At 40.8% G+C, this 20,496-nt stretch overlaps 1 protein-coding gene across 1 annotated transcript in view; it reads right to left on the bottom strand.

Moving 5' to 3' along the window:
- The window catches only part of dlgap4a (discs, large (Drosophila) homolog-associated protein 4a), a 271,658-nt gene that overhangs the window by 37,327 nt on the left and 213,835 nt on the right, over positions 1–20,496 (bottom strand). Inside the window, exons 2-6 of the mRNA XM_062053960.1 lie at positions 19,093–20,331; positions 18,599–18,834; positions 18,285–18,362; positions 17,628–17,775; positions 12,241–12,481 (exon numbers count right to left, since the gene is read on the bottom strand). Coding sequence (XP_061909944.1) covers positions 12,241–12,481; positions 17,628–17,775; positions 18,285–18,362; positions 18,599–18,834; positions 19,093–20,259 — 1,870 coding nt within the window. The 5' untranslated portion in view covers positions 20,260–20,331. The remainder of the gene's footprint in view (positions 1–12,240; positions 12,482–17,627; positions 17,776–18,284; positions 18,363–18,598; positions 18,835–19,092; positions 20,332–20,496) is intronic.

The following is a 20,496-nucleotide window of genomic DNA, read 5'->3' as shown; positions in this document are numbered from 1 at the left end:
TGTCAATGGCTGAATGAAGTAAAGCGTTAAAAGTAAAAAATTTAAAAAAAAGAATAATATCAAACTTTGAACACTTTACTGGCTGAGACCTTTTTGAGTCCACCGGGACTTTGCTAATATGTATTGGTTTTGAAAATGAAAAATATCAAAATAGTCCTCGCATCTTTCATTTTTCAGTGTGCGGGCCTCAGTGGAAAAAGTTGTGACCCCTCTGCTATAAAGTAAATCATTTTCATATTCCTTTAAAAGTCAACCAACAGAAATGTGATATGATCATATCCATTTTCCATTGAATGTAAATTGTCTTATTTTTAACAAACAAAGATGTCGTAGCATCTGCTCTACAAATGGTACACTTAAATCGAGTTATAGTAATTGATCGTTTGAAAGGGCCAAATTCAAACTTCTCATTAATTTAACTATGTGACATGATAGCAATGTAAAATGTCAGGTACTACTAATCAAGACACAGTATTGTTAAAGAAAAATAAAAAAGGACCCAAATGACTACAATTTCTCAAACATTTCTCCATTTATTTTTTGCTCCCGAAAAGAAACCTTCATTTCTTTTTTTCTTTTATATTTTGGCCTGTTATATTAAAATTTGATGCAGCGAGGCCGGAGCAGGAGGGGATAGAAAGAGAAAAAAAGGAAGACCGAAGGGGAAATTGCGGGGACAAGAGGGGGATAAGACAAAGAGACAACGACAACAACAACAATAACAACAACAACGGAACAGCATCAGCAAATAGGATATGTACAAATATGATAGTAAAAGTGATAGCAAAAAAGCAGTTAGTGAAATAAATATTAATGACGCAGAAATGACAAGGAGCATTATTACACTACAAATGGAGCAATACAAATACCAATAGAAATTGTTACGATTTGGTCACATGATAATGCGCGGATCGTTTCCCCAAGATGCAGACAGAACTCCGGAGGCAGTGTGCAGGTAGGACAATGATTTATTTTCCATAAATCAGTCAGAAAAACAAACAACAATAGAACAAGCATGCCGATAGCACGGGAAGCTATGGAAAAGCTAACGGTAAAGCAAAGCATAGAAACAAGACGTAGGAATCACCAATTGTAACTTGTTGCGTAAAGCAAACAAAACAGCCAGACCGAGTGTGGCGAAAGGCAGGAATAAATAGCTCTCTGATTAGTGCCCGGGAGCAGGTGAGCGTCCCAAACACTAATTGGAGGTAGGTGAAAATAATCAGCACCCATGGCAACCAAAAAACACAAACCCAGGGGTGCTGAAACAGAACTAAGGGAGTCATAAACTAAACAAAACATGATCCGGACAACATATCATCAGAGTTCCTCCCTCTTAAGGACAGATTCCAGATGTCCCCAGAAAAAAACAAACCGAACAAGTTCAAAAGTGGGCAGAGGGAGGGCTAGGTGGTGGGTCTCCAGGCCAAGTGTCCACGAATCCACCGGGGACGAGTCAGGTGGCGGCGGCGAGTCGAACGCTGCTGCAGCAGGCCAGGCGGGCGACCACGGAACGGCTACATTTGTGGCTGTTGAGAAGGCGGCCGTTAAAAAGGCGGCCGTTGAGAAGGCGGACGCGAGTGGCGCTAGAACCCCAGCAGCTGATGACTCCCACACCCATTTTCTGGGCATCACTGCTGTTGGCGCAAAGGACATCCATTAATTGGCATACGGGCGCCTGATGGCCGCGAGAAAGATGGCGGCGCCATGCGACAGCCCGCTGGAGATGAGGAAGACGAAGACGTCGTCTTGGGAGGAGCCGCCAAAGACAAAGACGTCATCGTGGGAGGAGCCGCCAAAGACAAAGACGTCGTCGTGGGAGGTGCCGCCTAAGACGAAGACGTAGTCGTGGGAGGACTCGCCAAAGACGAAGACGTCGTCGCGGCAGCCGCAAGCGGCTGGCTGGAAGCGTGTCCGAAGCTTGAGGCGCAGGCTGCTCGGCTGGAAGCGTGTCCGGAACTTGAACAGCAGGTCGAGGGGGTCGCAGCACTGCAGGCAGAGAAGGTAGAGGATGTCCTAGCACCGCAGGCAGAGGAGGTTGGACAGGTCGCAGCACCGTAGGCGGAGGAGGTCGCTGAGGCCGCAGTCAGTGAGGGTCGCTGAGGCCGCAGTACCGCAGTCAGTGAGGGTCGCTGAGGCCGCAGTACCGCAGGCAGTGGGGGCTGCTGAGGCCGCAGCACCGCAGGCAGCAGAGGTCGCTGAGGAGCAGGCAAAGGAGGTCGCACCGTGCGTAGCGGAGCAGGCAGAGGAAACAGGACAGGCGGAGGGGGCGTAGCAGGAGGTAGCAGCCTGGCCAGACGCAGCTCCCCCGTTGCACAGCTACCAGCCCTAGCCCCCCCCCCTCAGGAAGCGGATACCAGACGCTACTGGTGATAGTAGGAACAGACGCCAAAGGTGGGAGGGGCTAGGTTAGGAGGTGGGTAGAATGTTCCTCCCTTCTCGATTGTCCATAATGCCTATTTAAACTCCCAACAGGGGAATGTCGAGGAGACAAGGAGGGAAAAGCCAGTGAAGTGGGCGGAGCTTGAGTCCTTGGAGGCGGAGCTAGAGTCCTTGGGGGGGAGCTAGAGTCCTGGACGGCGGGGACTGATCTGGTGATCTTGTCTGTAGGAAAATGTCAGCCATTGATAATTAAATGTCCTTAGCCAGCTGCAGGCCGTAGACAGAGGCGCCCGGCAGAGGACAAGGCATGGGAGAAGCAGGAAACAGCCATCCTCCAAGCCAGCGAGAGACCACACACAACCCAAGGGGCCCAGAGACTCCCCGCAACCGGAGAGTTGTGTATACTGTATATATATATATATATATATATATATATATATATATATATATATATATATATATATATATATATATATATATATATATATATATATATATATATATATATACACACAAACATACATACATATACATATATACATATATATATATATATATATATATATATATATATATATATATATATATATATATATATATATATATATATATATATATATATATATATATACATACATACACACAATTACATACCTACATCCATCCATACATATATACACACACACACACACACACACACACACACACACACACACACACACACACACACACACACACACACACACACACACACACACATACATACACGTATATAAACCAACAATTCCATACACAGGCCGACGGGGGCAGCGATCAAGCCCCGGCACCCACTGCCCACTGAGAACCAGCCGATCGGTTATTTCGATCACTTAAAGGCCTACTGAAATGAATTTTTTTTATTTAAACGGGGATAGCAGATCTATTCTATGTGTCATACTTGATCATTTCGCGATATTGCCATATTTTTGCTGAAAGGATTTAGTATAGAACAACGACGATAAAGATTGCAACTTTTGGTATCTGATAAAAAAAAGGCTTGCACCTACCGGAAGTAGCGTGACGTAGTCAGTTGAACATATACGCAAAGTTCCCTATTGTTTACAATGATGGCCGCATGAAGTGAGAGAGATTCGGACCGAGAAAGCGACAATTTCCCCATTAATTTGAGCGAGGATGAAAGATTTGTGGATGAGTAAAGTGCAAGTGAAGGACTAGTGGGGAGTTGAAGCTATTCAGATAGGGAAGATGCTGTGAGAGCCGGGGGTGACCTGATATTCAGCTGGGAATGACTACAACAGTAAATAAACACAAGACATATATATACTCTATTAGCCACAACACAACCAGGCTTATATTTAATATGCCACAAATTAATCCTGCATAAAAACACCTGCGTGTTTGTTATGCTAGCTCCTAGCTCCTCTGCTAGCTCCTAGCTCCATAGAACACGCCAATACAATTCAAACACCTGATCAACACACACAATCACTCAGCCCAAAAGACCGTTTACCTAACCCAAGGTTCATAAAGCTTATATATTTTTAAAAAGTTACGTACGTGACGCGCACATACGGTCAAGTTATCGAAAGTTTAGCAGCCAAGGCTGCATACTCACGGTACCTGATATTCAGCTGGGAATGACTACAACAGTAAATAAACACAAGACATATATATACTCTATTAGCCACAACACAACCAGGCTTATATTTAATATGCCACAAATTAATCCTGCATAATAACACCTGCGTGTTTGTTATGCTAGCTCCTAGCTCCTCTGCTAGCTCCTAGCTCCATAGAACACGCCAATACAATTCAAACACCTGATCAACACACACAATCACTCAGCCCAAAAGACCGTTCACCTAACCCAAGGTTCATAAAGCTTATATATTTTTAAAAAGTTACGTACGTGACGCGCACGTACGGTACGGTACGTGTTATGCTAGCTCCTAGCTCCTCTGCTAGCTCCTACCTCCATAGAACACGCCAATACAATTCAAACACCTGATCAACACACACAATCACTCAGCCCAAAAAACCGTTCACCTAACCCAAGGTTCATAAAGCTTATATATTTTTAAAAAGTTACGTACGTGACGCGCACGTACGGTACGGTACGTGTTATGCTAGCTCCTAGCTCCTCTGCTAGCTCCTAGCTCCATAGAACACGCCAATACAATTCAAACACCTGATCAACACACACAATCACTCAGCCCAAAAGACCGTTCACCTAACCCAAGGTTCATAAAGCTTATATATTTTAAAAAAGTTACGTACATACGCAAAAAAAAGCCAAAGCTGCATACTCACAGTAGCACGTCTGCGTCTTTGTCATCCAAATCAAAGTAATCCTGGTAAGAGTCTGTGTTGTCCCAGTTCTCTACAGGCGTCTGTGTATCCAAGTCAAAAGTCCTCCTGGTTAGAGTCTCTGTTATCCGAGTTCTTCCATCTTGACTGCATCTTTCGGGAATGTAAACAAAGAAGCGCCGGCTGTGTACTGTTGTGGCTGACTACGTTCGAAAAATACGTCCATTTCGCACCGACAACTTTCTTCTTTGCTTGCTCGGCTTCCTTCTCCATAATGCAATGAACATGATTGAAACAGATTCACGAACACAGATGTCCAGAATACTGTGGAATTATGAAATGAAAACAGAGCTTTTTCGTATTGGCTTCAATGTGGAAGGCATACCCGTGTTCGCCGGTCTACGTCACGCGCATACGTCATCCTCAGAGGCGTTTCGAACCGGAAGTTTAGCGGCAAATTTAAAATGTCACTTTATAAGTTAACCCGGCCGTATTGGCATGTGTTATAATGTTAAGATTTCATCATTGATATATAAACTATCAGACTGCGTGGTCGGTAGTAGTGGGTTTCAGTAGGCCTTTAATTGCATGTTTTGTCAGCCTGCTCCATACTTAGGTGTGAATGAATGATGGGTTCCCACTTCTCTGTGAGCGCTTTGAGTATCTAACAATAGAAAAGCGCGATATAAATCGAATCCATTATTATTATTACTATTACTAAAAATTGATATGGTTAACAATATGAGTAAAAAAGAAACATAAAATAATCATAATTTCCGGATTGCCAAGCTCTTCCATCTCCTCTTCTCAGTAGAAGAGGACACAAAATAGAATACTAGCAGCTTACCTTCTTTTTCTCTTGTTTTTAAATGCTAAGTCTGCTCTGCTTTCTCTGTTTTTTCCACAGGTTCTTCTGATTCAGTTTTTCTTCCCTCGAGGTTGCTACTGATTTTTGGGATCGCATTTGGCTTGAATCATTGAAATTTTTTTCCATCCAAATGCTGACCAAAACCCCCTTTTCTCTGAAGTCAGAATTATTAAAACGATCACCGCAAATTAAACTCCTCTGGCTTGGTCCGTCCCATTTTGTACAGGTCAATTTGACCGGAGAGGTCAGCATACTTTCCTCATATTCCCATCTTTTGGAAATGTATGAAAGCTGACCCATTCAGGTGTATTGCTACAACCTGCAACAACAGATCTCGCAGTCATATTCGCTTATTCCTTCCAATTTTGTGCAAACATTTTGTGATTCTTGTATGAAGATGCTACCAAAACACATGGCACCTAATCTACTTACCTCCAAATAACAGGCTTGTGTGAAAATCCTAAAATTGCATTTACTAGGGTTGTACGGTATACCGGTCCTAATAAAGTACCACGGTATGAATTAATTTATAAAAGGTGCTATACTGCCATGGAAAAATACATGTACTTTTTTTTTCATCACCGTAAGGCGCGCCGTGGTGACATTGCTGGTATACAAGCCACGGCGCACACACACAGCACTTCCAAGGAGAAACAATGTGAAGACAGGATAGGGAGAATGAGTTATTTTGGCTTAAAAACTAAAAATAAAGTACTTGGGGATATAAACACTGACGCGCCGTTGTGAAAGTAGTGCTTTAAAACATAGCTAGCTAGGAGCTAGCTAGTGGCTAGCGTCTCTCCGTAGTGTTTTAACTACAAACTGTACTTCTTAATCAGTAATACTCTGCTCCATGTTGACAAATAAAGTAAGTTTCTTACAAGTATAATCCCTGCAGGATGAAGAACAGCTAAACATGCTTCATTACACACCGTAGGAGGATACAATAGCTAACTGCTAACCACAAGCTAGCGCTCCTGGATGTAAACAAAACGGTGGATCAATACAAATATCGATTGTAACGATACCAAGAACTAGAGCCGCATATAGTCGACACTGCAATGATTACATCAATATACATTTTTTTAATCACAATATTTTTTCTCTTTTTATTGTTCATAAAATCAGGAAATACTTCCCTGGACACAGGTGAACTTTAATTATGACCAATGTATGTACTTGTAACTACTTTGTATCATATTCGATACCCGAATTTGTAGTATCGCCCAAAATGTATGTAAAGTATCGAAACAACAGAATAATTAGTGCTTATTACATTTTAACAGAAGTATAGATACAATATGTTAAAACAGAAAGTAAGTCAGCAGATATTAACAGTAAAAAAAGTAGATTAACAATCCATCCTCTATCGCTTGTCCCTCATTATTTTGACAAAATAATACAATTGGAGATTACACATACTGCATACGTGAGCAACCAAATCAGGAGCCTTGTAACCTGGTTGCTTATTAGCTACTAAAAGAGAAGTGTTCTATTATGTTCATTATGTTATTGGTAATGGCAAATTGTTGTTTGATTGCAATAAGAAACATATATTTAATGTATCATAAGATTTTTTGTTAAAATAAAGCCAATAATGAAAATTTTTTTTGGTCCCCTTTATTTTGAAAAGTATTGAAATACATACGTACATACAGTCATGGTCAAAAGTTTACATACGCTTGTAAAGAACATAATGTCATGGCTGTCTTGAGTTTCCAAAATGTTTTACAACTCTTAGTTTTTTGTGATAGAGTGATTGGAGCACATACTTGTTTGTCACAAAAACATTCATGAAGTTTGGTTCTTTTATGAATTTATTATGGGTCTACTGAAAATGTGACCAAATCTGCTGGGTCAAAAGTATACCTACAGCAATGTTAATATTTGGTTACATGTCCCTTGGCAAGTTTCACTGCAATAAGGCACTTTTGGTAGCCATCCACAAGCTTCTGGCAAGCTTCTGGTTGAATTTTTGACCACTCCTCTTGACAAAATTGGTGCCGTTTCCACTAAATGTGTTGGTTTTCTGACATGGACTTGTTTCTTCAGCATTGTCCACATGTTCTCAATGGAGTTTAAGTCAGGACTTTGGGAAGGCCATTCTAAAACCTTAATTCTAGCCTGATTTAGCCATTCCTTAACCACTTTTGACCTGTGTTTGGAGTCATTGTCCTGTTGGAACACCCAACTGCGCCCAAGACCCAACCTCCAAGCTAATGCTTTTAGGGTGTCCTGAAGAATTTAGAGGTAATCCTACATTTTTCTTGTCCCATTTACTCTATGTAAAGCACCAGTTTCATTGGCAGAAAAACAGGCCCAGAGCATAATACTACCACCGCCATGCTTGACGGTAGGCATGGTAGTCCTGGGATTAAAGGCCTCACCTTTTCTCCTCCAAACATATTGCTCGGTATTGTGGCCAAACAGCTCAATTTTTGTTTCATCTGACCACAGAACTCTCCTCCAGAAGGTCTTATCTTGTGATCAGCAGCTAACTTTAGACGAGCCTTAAAGTGTTGCTTCTGGAGCAAGGGCTTCCTTCTTGCATGGTAGCCTCTCAGTCCATGGCCATGCAAAACACACTTGACTGTGGACACTGACACCTGTGTTCCAGCAGCTTCCAATTCATTGCAGACCTGCTTTTTGGTGGTTCTCGGTTGACTCTTGATCAACCTGACCAATTTTCTCTCAGCAGCAGGTGATAGCTTGCGTTTTCTTCCTGATCGTGGCAGTGACAAAACTGTGCCATGCACTTTATACTTACGAACAATTGTCTGCACAGTTGCTCTTGGTACCTTAAGCTGCTTTGAAATGGCTCCAAGTGACTTTCCTGACTTGTTCAAATCAATAAATAGTTTTTTCAGATCTGTGCTGAGTTCCTTTCACTTTATCATTGTCGCGTTTGTAACGACTGCATTAAATGAGCCCTATTTAAATGGGCTCAGAGAAGTCAACAGGTGTCGTCAATCATAATCACTCACATGAAGTTAAGAGGCCATGCAATGAAGCTAGTTTGATTTGATTGTAACTTAATGAATGTTTTTGGGACAAACAAGTATGTGCTCCAATCACTCTATCACAAAAAAATAAGAGTTTTAGTAATAATTGGAAACTCAAGACAGCCATGACATTATGTTCTTTACAAGGGTATGTAAACTTTTGACCCCGACTTTACAAAGCAGATAAATGGAGTGCGAGGGGATGGGGGACGGACTATATACCTTATAGATTCTTATGGTAAATAAGGTTAAAGGGAAACTGCACTTTTTTAAGATGTTGCCTATCATTCACAATCATTATGAGAGGGACTGGGGGTATTTTAAAGATAATAAAAGACGGTTGGAAGATGTGGCTAACGGGAGTCACCGTTGTAGCCTCCAAAACCCGCTAATGCAACTTCAAAACCCTCCATCAACGTTTTGTAAACACACCGCAAGTCTATATATAATGTAGTAACACACAAGTTCATAACAACATGTAATATGTACAATACGTACTGTATTTTGATCATTTTAAATAATTCTTCGGCACATTTATTTTATTTTCCATGGCAGCGCACGTCCGACATTGTGTGTTCCTACTTCCGGATACAAAACACTTGTGTGTGTTCTAATCATGGTAGACATGGTAACAAATAACGAATATGACTATTTTAGGACAAATGAGGACTCACAACCTTATCTTTTGGAAATTGAACATACAAAGGATTAACGACTGCTTCTAGAAGCAATCACAAAGGAAGAGTGAGACGCTGGAGCAGACGGAAGACGATAAAGTGAGGTGAAAGTGAATCTAAGCTGCAAAATGTGGAAATTGAAGCCATGCTATTTTGACATAAATGGTGTGCTTACCCATAATAAACCAGAAAAAAACTTCTCTGGCCAGCTGGATTAAACAGACAACTGTCCTTTGAGTGAGTCACTTTATATTGATCATGATACATGCAGCATGTCATGCGTGTAAAATGACATAGAGCATACACTGTCTGGCTACCTGTGTACAAACAAAACATGAAATATGGGCTAATACTTCACAGATACTGTAATATGATTGTTCATGTTTGTCAGTCAGAACAGATTGATGTTATATCGCAGTGTTGTGCATAACAAACTCAAACGCGTTTTGTGTTGAAGTAGAAGCATATCTCTTGCCGTAGTTAGCTTCTACGGCTAATAACTTAGCACGGCAATGTGTTAGTACGCTAGAAAATGAGTTGCTCAGTGTTTGCTCTTACAATAACAATGTCGTTACAGCTCAGTTATTATACAGGTTACAAAATGTAAATGATGTTGACGGTTTTTGAATGCATTTTTAAAGCGATTTAGTAGTAGAATTGATTGCCCCCATTAGCTGCATTGCTAGCCACCAAGAACAAGCTGATTTTTAAATGTTAATAATGAAAAAAAACAAAAAAAACATTTTGTGAACGATTGGCAAAAAAAAATAAAAAAATTGCAGTTACCCTTTTAGCTTTATCAGTGTAGCATGTTTTACCCAGTTTCCCCTGGGGGTAAATACATTTTGGTACCGGTACCAAAATATTGGTATCAGGACAACCTTACCATTTGCTATTGGAGGGTGTGTTGTATGTGATCTACTAAGACTGCGTGTACAATTGATAACAAGTGCAAAAATGGTGCAGACCTCCTTATTTATATGAGGTTTGTTTGTGTACCACCGCATAATGTGCCCATGGAAACACTCATTCCCCTCCACATTCATGTTATAACACTCTTCTTACCTGTGGGGTTTTGCAATGTTGAACAAGAAGCACACATCTATAATCTCACACTTTTCTTGCAGAAAAAAGTAGAATCGCTATCTAGACAACAGAAACTAGTTTTAGCATATTGGCGATGTGCTCTGCAGGGAGACGATGGACCATCACAACCCGAAGTGAATTCATGCATCTAGAATGATCCAAACGCAAGAAAATACATACTGAAAGACGATCTTTCATTTAGGAGACTTATTATAATAATATATTTCTTAAATGAAAAAAGGAACGCCAAACAAAAAAACACCAGGAGACACCAAAACGCATCAATTCAATTTGTTTTAATCAGCCGGTTAAGTCATCCATCAACTATGCAATTATAAAATGATATTGCTGAATAGACAATATGTCTGAAATTAAAATTTTGACAATCCATATATGTTGACAAGCATACGTAGGCCGGAGCTGCAGCGCGATTTGCCAGTTTACAAGTCCTTTCAGGCGTACTAAATATAGATGCAAAACAGCAACAGTTTGAACTTTTATAAATTACACTGTGTGTGTTAAATAATCGTATTTGCATTTTTCTCCTCCCAGTATTGTGGCCATTCTGTTGATCAGCATAAATTCTGTTTAATCAAGAAGACAGACACGTTAAATGGATTACGCCCTCTATTTTGCTCAAGCTGTTACATTCCTGTACATACTGCCTGCTTTTCCTGGCTCTGCTCTCTATCTCTCTACAGCAGGGGTCCCCAAACTTTTTGACTCGGGGGCCGCATTGGGTTAAAAAATTTTGGCCGGGGGCCAGGCTGGTGTGTATATATATATATATATATATATATATATATATATATATATATATATATATATATATATATATATATATATATATATATATATATATATATATATATATATATATATACACACACATATATACATTGTCTTTATAATCCATTTAGTCATTTAACATCAATTAACATTGATGTTCATCAACATTTAACATTGTCACGTTATCGATGGGAAAATTCATTTTTAGACAATATGATTTGCCTGAGCGACTAGGAGACACCAAGAGTAACAAGCGGTAGAAAATAGATTATAAAGGAAAGATTAAAAAAAACAAAACAAAACAAACAAAAAAAATTATTATTATTTTTTTTTTTACTTGGGACTTCCTGTGGGCCGGATTTTGGATGCTGGGGGGCCGGATCCGGCCCGCAGGCCGTAGTTTGGGGACCCCTGCTCTACAGTGTCTTGATGCAGGAGGATGGTTGGAGCTCGGTGCACACCTCTTGACAATCACCAGCTCACCGTATTAGCTGATTGCGCTCACCTATGTTGCTGGCTCTTTCCCTGCACATCCGGCTACGCCAACATTTCTCCTAACGACTTTCCCTGCCTGGACTTGATGGATATTTATTTTGCTACTTTGTATTTTTGTTGTGCCCCGATTTTCCTCCAACCACCTTCCTCTTTTTGTTTGCTACTTTGTCTACCTGTTTTTTCGTGGCAGTGGCTTTTTCCCATCGGTGCCACTGTTTTGTGTTTTACCTTCCTATTTTTAGATTGAAGACTTTGTTTATATACACAACTCTGTCTCTTCTGCTTCTGGGGTCCATTCTTCTACAAGAGCGTAACACCAATCCTCTATGCACCAGTTTAGTAGATCAGCTTTGCATGTGTTATCAAGTTTGTGTTTTATTACACGCAAATCTTTAGTAGATCAAGAAACTTGTTAGAAAACAAGCCTAAAATCACTACTTAGTCTATTTTGGGAGGGATTTTACCTGTAGACAATTTTTTAATGTCCAGAAATATGACATAAGTGCCAATGCTAACAGCATTAGAGGGGCCCTTCATTTCAAGATATAATGATGTTGTGCTTGAATGGATCTGTTCATACTGAATGTCCTCTCTTTCTCCGTTCTTGTCTAAGCTTGTGCTGTGCAGGACTCACTTGTGTTGGAGTTGTAGCTTTTGGTATTGGGCGGTGGTGAGTCTGAATCCACAGAGGCTGAATCTTCATCCTGGGAACAGCCCGCCTGGATGGCCCTCAGGTAGCTGTGGCTGCGCGACCTGAAGCAGGTAGGTGCAGGGAGGTCCAGAGCCTCCATTGCCTGTGATTCCCGCTCACAGTGTGGAACGGCGTGCCCATATCCATGACCACAAACCTGAAAGATTGTGTGCAGACTCACACGCTAAGGGCAGAAGGAAGACTTTTCAAAAATTAATGTATTGAGATGTGCATATTTCTTGATAAGGTCAGTCCATGTGAAACACATGTACTGATTATTTTGAGTTGGCTGGCAGGCTAGATTATTAGAAATATAAATATTTTTGCAGATTAATGTAAGTAAGTAAGTCAGCATGTTCAATAACCTTGACCAGTCTTGATATTTGAGCTTTAAAGTGGTTGATGAAGCATTTAAAAAATAGGAATCTTCCGTACTGACTCAAGCATGCATTGTTTACATCCATCAGCTCCGACAGAAATTATGTAAATATCATTGACATTCAAATAGAAATGAGCCTCGTAAAGGCCTACTGAAACCCACTACTACCGACCACACAGTCTGATAGTTTATATATCAATGATGAAATCTTAACATTGCAACACATGCCAATACGGCCGGGTTAACTTATAAAGTGCAATTTTAAATTTCCCGCGAAACTTCCGGTTGAAAACGTCTATGTATGATGACGTATGCGCGTGACGTCAATCGTTGAAACGGAAGTATTCGGACACCATTGTATCCAATACAAAAAGCTCTGTTTTCATCGCAAAATTCCACAGTATTCTGGACATATGTGTTGGTGAATCTTTTGCAATTTGTTTAATGAACAATGAAGACTGCAAAGAAGAAAGCTGTAGGTGGGATCGGTGTATTAGCGGCTGGCTGCAGCAACACAGCCAGGAGGACTTTGACTTGGATAGCAGACGCGCTATCCGACGCTAGCCGCAGACCGCATCGATGATCGGGTGAAGTCCTTCGTCGCTCCGTCGATCGCTGGAACGCAGGTGAGCACGGGTGTTGATGAGCAGATGAGGGCTGGCTGGCGTAGGTGGATAGCTAATGTTTTTAGCATAGCTCTGTGAGGTCCCGAAGCTAAGTTAGCTTCAATGGCGTCGTTAGCAACAGCATAGTTAAGCTTCGCCATGCTGGAAAGCATTAACCGTGTAGTTACAGGTCCATAGTTTAATAGTATTGTTGATTTTCTGTCTATCCTTCCAGTCAGGGGTTTATTTCTTTTGTTTCTATCTGCAGTTAAGCCCGATGCTATAACGTTAGCTCCGTAGCTAAAGTGCCTCGCCGATGTATTGTCTTGGAGATAAAAGTCACTGTGAATTTCGCGTTCTCGACTCTCATTTTCAAGAGGATATAGTATCCGTGATCCACAATAGAAAAAGGAGAGAGTGTGGAATCCAATGAGCCAGCTTGTACCTAAGTTACGGTCAGAGCGAAAAAAGATATGTCCTGCACTGCACTCTAGTCCTTCACTCTCACGTTCCTCATCCACAAATCTTTTATCCTCGCTCAAATTAATGGGGTAATTGTCGCTTTCTCAGTCCAAATCGCTCTCGCTGCTGGTGTAAACAATGGGGAAATGTGAGGAGCCTTTCAACCTGCGACGTCACGCTACTTCCGGTACAGGCAAGGCTTTTTTTTATCAGCGACCAAAGTTGCAAACTTTATCGTCAATGTTCTCTACTAAATCCTTCCAGCAAAAATATGGCAATATCGCAAAATGATCAAGTATGACACATAGAATGGATCTGCTATCCCCGTTTAAATTTAAAAAAATCATTTCAGTAGGCCTTTAAGATGACTATTCCGATGATACAATTTCCCATTAAATATAAATGGTCCTGTTTTTGTCCAACATGACATCATTATTAAATACTATTTTCCATGGCATTTCCATTTGGAAGGGCCAAATTCCAACATTCAAAACTTTAACATTATGATTACATTACATGGTGCTGATTATATTTAATTGTGCAGCATTGTCCAATACAACACATTGAGACACAATATTGCTATTAGATTATTTAATAATGTTATTTCATAACATTGCACTTGAATGATTGTGTTAATATGCAATGTACATGTATACTCATTTGTCATAAATTTCCGAATTCCCTGAAAAATAGGACTAAATTACACAAGAAAATCCTAATAATCTACAGTTCATATCACAATAATATTTGGTCATGTGGTACTTTTATCGTATTCCTGTATGCCTCACATAGATGAATGATGACTGCATAGGTAATCCATCATGTATATGTAGCAATGATGTTTAAACAAATTTGAATTAATGAATCAAAATGCCTGTTTCAGTCGTGCCTCTCCATATCGTGCTTTGAAGTTACTACATCGCAGGATTTAGAGAGGTAGATCTGAGATAGGCTCCAGCGCCCCCCGTGACCCCGAAGGGAATAAGCAGAGGTGGGACCAAGTCATTGCTTTGCAAGTCACAAGTAAGTCTCAAGTCTTTGCCCTCAAGTCTCGAGTCAAGTCCCGAGTCAAGACAGGCAAGTCCCGAGTCAAGTCCAAAGTCAAGACTGGAAAGTCTCAAGTCAAGTCACAAGTCCTGCATTTTGAGTTTCGAGTCCTTTCAAGTCCTTTTGACCACAGACTAATATTTTTACACAGATTGTATTTATTTATTAAAACAAGTGCATTTGAAATAGCAAGAAAAAAAATAGTACTGACATTGCAATTCATAATAGCACTATTAACCAGTAATTTTAACAGTTTAAACAATTTTAAACATTTAACTCATTCCTTTACAGAATAAACACATTTGCAAAAACAAGTGCAACTGTACTTATTTGTACAAAAGTGTTAACATTGTATTTCCATGGCATATTGCATTGTAACTAGTTCCACAGCAGTTTCTATTCTGTTCTTACTTTATCTCATTGATCTCATCTCATACTGTATGTGTGTTGATGTGTGCGTACACATGAAAAACATAACAAATACATGAACATAACAATGAACAGAGTTGTACTTTTTAGATGTCAGGGCCCTATGCAATATGTACACATATTCTTAATATAGTATATATTTTAACTGACCTTTATTTGACTATGTTTGTCTTTTTGTAGGTGGCTAAAATACGCGGTGCTGCTGACCGCCGTCTAACGTTATGTTACTGTGTGTGATACATTGATTAACGTAACATTTTCTGTAGGTACCTCATGCAACCCTGCTTAAAAAATCACTTGACAAAAAGTATGAATAAGGTAGCAAACTGCAGTGGACGCAACATATTGCCGTGTTTGAAATGACGTTATAACCATAAACATCTTATAAGTAGACGCAATATTGGTTGCTGTGACGCGAGCAATTTGCATCTTGAAGTGGTGATGAGGAGCCGGCGAGCAGCCTAAACTGACAGTTGACAGGTAGGAAACAAAGATGCCGGGCTGGTGTTCAGCGTTTTCCTGCTCAAATGAGCGGACTGTTGAAAATAGGAATCGGGGGATTACTTTTCACAAGTAAGATTTAACATTAATGTACTATTGGTTGTATTTTATGAAAATAACATTACCACAGAGTTGAGAAGGAGCAAAGATCTTCAAAATTTGTATGTGAAAATCACAAATAAATCTTCTGGGGGAGGATGACGCCCCTACAGGGGTTTGCTTTACAAACTTTCAGCCCCACCTAAAACAAAATTCACCAGCCGCCATTGATTATAATGCATTCTCATTTTAGGCAAAATATAAGACAATACTTTCTTAACAGTATAATTGTAACCAGGAATAAGTCTTCAAGTAACAATATTCAAATACTAACATTGTTGGGTAAAACAGAATTTGGTTTTATTCTGAATCCAGTGAAACAGATTGGTGGTTTTAGCTGATATAAAGACTTTCAGGTGTTTATATATGTTTAAGTATTTGGCAGACGCTTTTATCCAAAACGACATACATAAAAAATACATATATAACAATCACTGTAAACATTATCATTTAAGGGAAGAATGTAATACAACATATCAATACAAAGTGTCAAGACAGAAGAAACTCTCTGCTGCTGCAGCAACAGAGATACGGTCTATAAGATATATAGATATCTAATGTATTCATACATTGTTTATGTAGGATATACGCATGTATATATAACGTCATCATATTGTTTCTTCAATTTAAAAATAGCTGACCGTTTTTTCCCCTTCTCTGGGATTATATTCCCAGTTTTGATCTCGGACGTCTGGTCACTTATAGCGTATAAGAATATTATATTACTGTTAAGCAAACTATGAATAATAAAACATGTGTCCGTTATCATAGCTACACGTATGACAAAAAAAAACGCGTGAAAATGAGTGGTAATCAGTGAGGTAAAATGAATTAAATGCGTTGACAGTTCATTGCTCCTGCCAAATGAATTGCACTGAGTGGAGCGGATCACCACTCCAAGATGGCGGCCCCGCGTCTCGTCTGCACCAGTAGGCAGTAGCGCTCGATGCTGTGTACCCTTATAAGATGTCTATGGTTATAACGTTAGCAGTGAGTTTTACAGCCTCACTGATTTAACTACACAGCAAATAAAAGTCATGTTACTTAGCCAATAAACGTTATCTTACATTCAAACTTACCCTTCTTTGTGCAACTTCAAATGTCGAACGAAGTTGGAAGTTGTTGCGTCTCCGTCTGTAATATTCCAACTGCGTGATTTGCATACGGCAATTCGTTGACCAAGTCGTAGTTTTTATACCCGAACGAAACCAACTTTGGTATAAATCTTTCTCACTGGCGCGTTGTTTGACAACTCTTGTTCATTGGTTGTCCTGCAATTTGATTGGATGAATGCTGTGTGATGAAAACAATATAGATCTAATTTGATTGGCTGTTGTACTGAGAGCACACACGCTGACAGGAACAACACGCTGACAGACAGACAAGTACAAAATGAAAAATACGGAGCGCTCCCAAATAACTTTTTAAGCTTTAGGTTTTGGGGAAAGTAGCAAGTCATGTCAAGTCAAAAGCCTCAAGTCCAATTGAAGTCACAAGTCATTGATGTTAAAGTCTAAGTCGAGTTGCAAGTCTCTTTACATTTTGTCAAGTCGAGTCTAAAGTCATCAAATTCATGACTCGAGTCTGACTCGAGTCCAAGTCATGTGACTCGAGTCCACACCTCTGGGAATAAGCGGTAGGAAATGGATGGATGGATGGATCTTTTTTTACGCTCTTTACCACGGTCAGGCCCAGAACCAATTAAATCACAGACTTTTATACAGACGTTTATGTTCTGGAGGATTGTGAGTTATGTAGATATAATGTCAGGCATTAGTAGAAAATGAGTACATTTATTAGAAATATACCTGAGCAGTGGATCTTCTGGCCAAAGTGTTGGGGCATTGGCTGAAATCGTTGTGTCTGTGTTGTGATTGTGTCTCCATTGGGCTCACCAGGCAATCTAAGTTGTCCAGGCTACGATTTGTGGACAGCTCTTTGAGAGAGGGAAGGGAGCTGTGGAAATGAATGCAATAATCAGCTTCTAAGAGGTCAACCAGAGTGCAGCACAGCTAAGTCTGTGTTTAAAAAAAAAAAGTACTATTACTCCAAAATTCCCCTGGGTACTTTTAGATTAAATACCAATGAGATGTGTGAAAAGTGAAGCTTGAGTTTAAAAATAGCAGCTCAGAGGAAACAGATTAATGAGGAAAAAACACTTGAAGTGATTGTCCACAATTGACTTTGTCATTGCTTGCAAGTTTCCCCTGTTCAAGTTGGCACCTGGTGGTAATGAAAACTGGTGTGCTCCAAGCAGTGGGGGGCTAGAGTGGTTAACATGAAGACTTTGCATGGGATGAAATTAGGGCTGGAGAAAGAAGGAAAAAGTCATTTGTTTTAAGGAAGGCAAAGAAGAAAAGACTGGGAAGGTTAAAAAACTGATGGTGAGTATTGGGAGAGGGGCAAGTGAGGTGGGGGGCGGGGGATTCATTGGCCATTACAACCTGCCTATAGATGTCACTGACCTGAGATGCTGCATAGAGCATGCACTCTGGAGTGGAGACCAAAGAAAATCCTCCCGCATGAGAGCGTAGCAACGAGGCCTGTCAGTGTGGATGAAGCAGTAGAACACATGGCATGGAAAATAGTCACCTCTGCTTATGTTTTTTTTTACTCTCCTCTGGAGCTTGACTCCTTTTTCAACATGCTGCTTTGCAGCCACCTTATCATTTATGGTGAGATGCTGCCCCCTGCTGTCTAGCTTTTGGAACGTGAGAACATATCACAGACCTTGAAAAAACATTCATAAAAATATGACCCCCTGTGCTGTGGGACTCACTTCCGTGGAGGTGGTGGAGGCTGTTGCTCGCTCAGGGAGTGCTGTGTGGCCTTCAGATAGCTCTGGCGACGGGCTGCAGATTTAGGGGACGGTTTAGGACTTCCCTCTGAGTCATCACTGTCCTCTGTGTCTCCCATTGCTTTCACGTAGCTGCCACTGCGCATTCTTCGACAAGGGATTTCTGTTCCTTTGGCCCGGCCATGCCCCAAAGTTCCGGCCCAGTCCCCCACTGGGACCTAGATTGTAGAAACACATGTTATGACTTTTCATTGTAATCCAGATATAAAGCTGCATGTGGCCTTGCATGTTCCATGGTCTTTGTGGTTTGAGTTTATGATTTAAGAATATATTTAATTAAAAAGAACAATGGATCTTGAAAATGGGAAAAACATAAGGAATATGATAAAAGCGTAGGGTAAAAACACAAATGACTCTTAGCTATGCCTCATTCAGACTTTCAAAAATTGATGATAAGTAACTCCTGGTATTCCTACCTGCAGAAACTGGGTCGTCAGATCCTGGTGACATGACTTGGTTTTTAAAAGTGTCCTGTTGACCGTAGCAGAGCCTTTCTGTAACACTTGCCTGGCCTGATTGAGCGTGAGATTGGACCAGGAACCCCTCTTTACCAGTGTATCGTCCTTGCTTCGACTTCTTATCTCCTGTTCTTTGGATCCTACCTGTGTTACTGAACTACCTAGGAGCTTGAGGTCACTGCTGCTTTTGGAGGTTTTTAAAGAATGTGTAGAAATTGTGTTGTAGCTCTGTGGGATATGTCTGGTGTGGGCCTGGCTGTCTGATATCGTTCTTCCAAGTGTCATCATGCACAACGGGTTGCGGTAACCAACAGCAATGGTGCCAGCTTTGGTAGCATCAATGTCAAGAGCATCGTCTGAGCTCCATAGACCTAATGCATTGGGCCTTGGTCTCTGGTTTGGTCCTTCAGTCTTAGCCTTATCTTTACTCTTGCTTTTGTGGGTTGGTCGACCACCATCCTCTGTGTTTGTGTTCCCTTTAATTGTAGAGTTTTCCAGCGATTGAGATTTAGCAAATAGCTTCTGCACTGAATGCATCAAGTGGCGTATTCGTCCTGGACTCTCGCTGCGTTGTTTTGACATACGTCCTCTTTGAAACTGTAGAGTGCTGAAGCCGTCCCGCTGCAGGGGAAGATGCCTTTCCAGTTGATCCAAGATGTTGGACGGTAATCGATTTATCTTGGCTGCTGCTGCAGAGGAGATGGTGGCTGAGCCACTTGTAATCATGGGAGCACCAGTCAAACCCAAGCCCAGACCCATACCCATAGACAAAGAGGTGGATAGTGTACCTGCCCTGCTGCCCTGCCCGACTCCACCACTGCCCGCCATACATCCCTGGGGACAGTCCAACTGCTCCGTCTGGGGGGTAAAGTGGAGACGGGGGAAGGTGCTGCTGTTGGACATCTGGTTGAATGGCAGCAGACAGTCAGAAGTCAAGGTGGTTGGGCTTGTAGGAGTGCACTGGTAAAGGTGAGGATCCAGGGTGCCATAGTGGTTTATGGTTGGACTCAACACAAAAGAACAGTGAGGGTCAGAGGTCAAAGGGCAAAGAGGTTTCTGCGAACACCTTGCTGGTTCACACGAGTCTGACAGATGACGACTGCGATTGGCTCCTAACCCTTTCATTGTGGCTGATAGGTTGTCCTTAGATCATGTTGACTGCAGGCAGTGCAGGACTAGAGACCCGAAGTGCTCATCCTGCAATTAAGAAAGATACAGAACATGTATTTGTTATTCTGGCTTTTTATTGAACCTATTGTTGGGTGCTAAATTTGAATTGAAATTAACCTTAAAATAATTGAAAGAAAATACTTTGACATAGAACGAACAGAGCCTTAGATAAAAACAGTAACAATGATTAAA

This window comes from Entelurus aequoreus, linkage group LG07, assembly GCF_033978785.1.
Source record: "Entelurus aequoreus isolate RoL-2023_Sb linkage group LG07, RoL_Eaeq_v1.1, whole genome shotgun sequence".
Taxonomy (NCBI): Eukaryota; Metazoa; Chordata; class Actinopteri; order Syngnathiformes; family Syngnathidae; genus Entelurus; species Entelurus aequoreus.
Note: the sequence above shows the minus strand (reverse complement) of the source record. Positions and strands in the feature narration are given on the sequence as shown.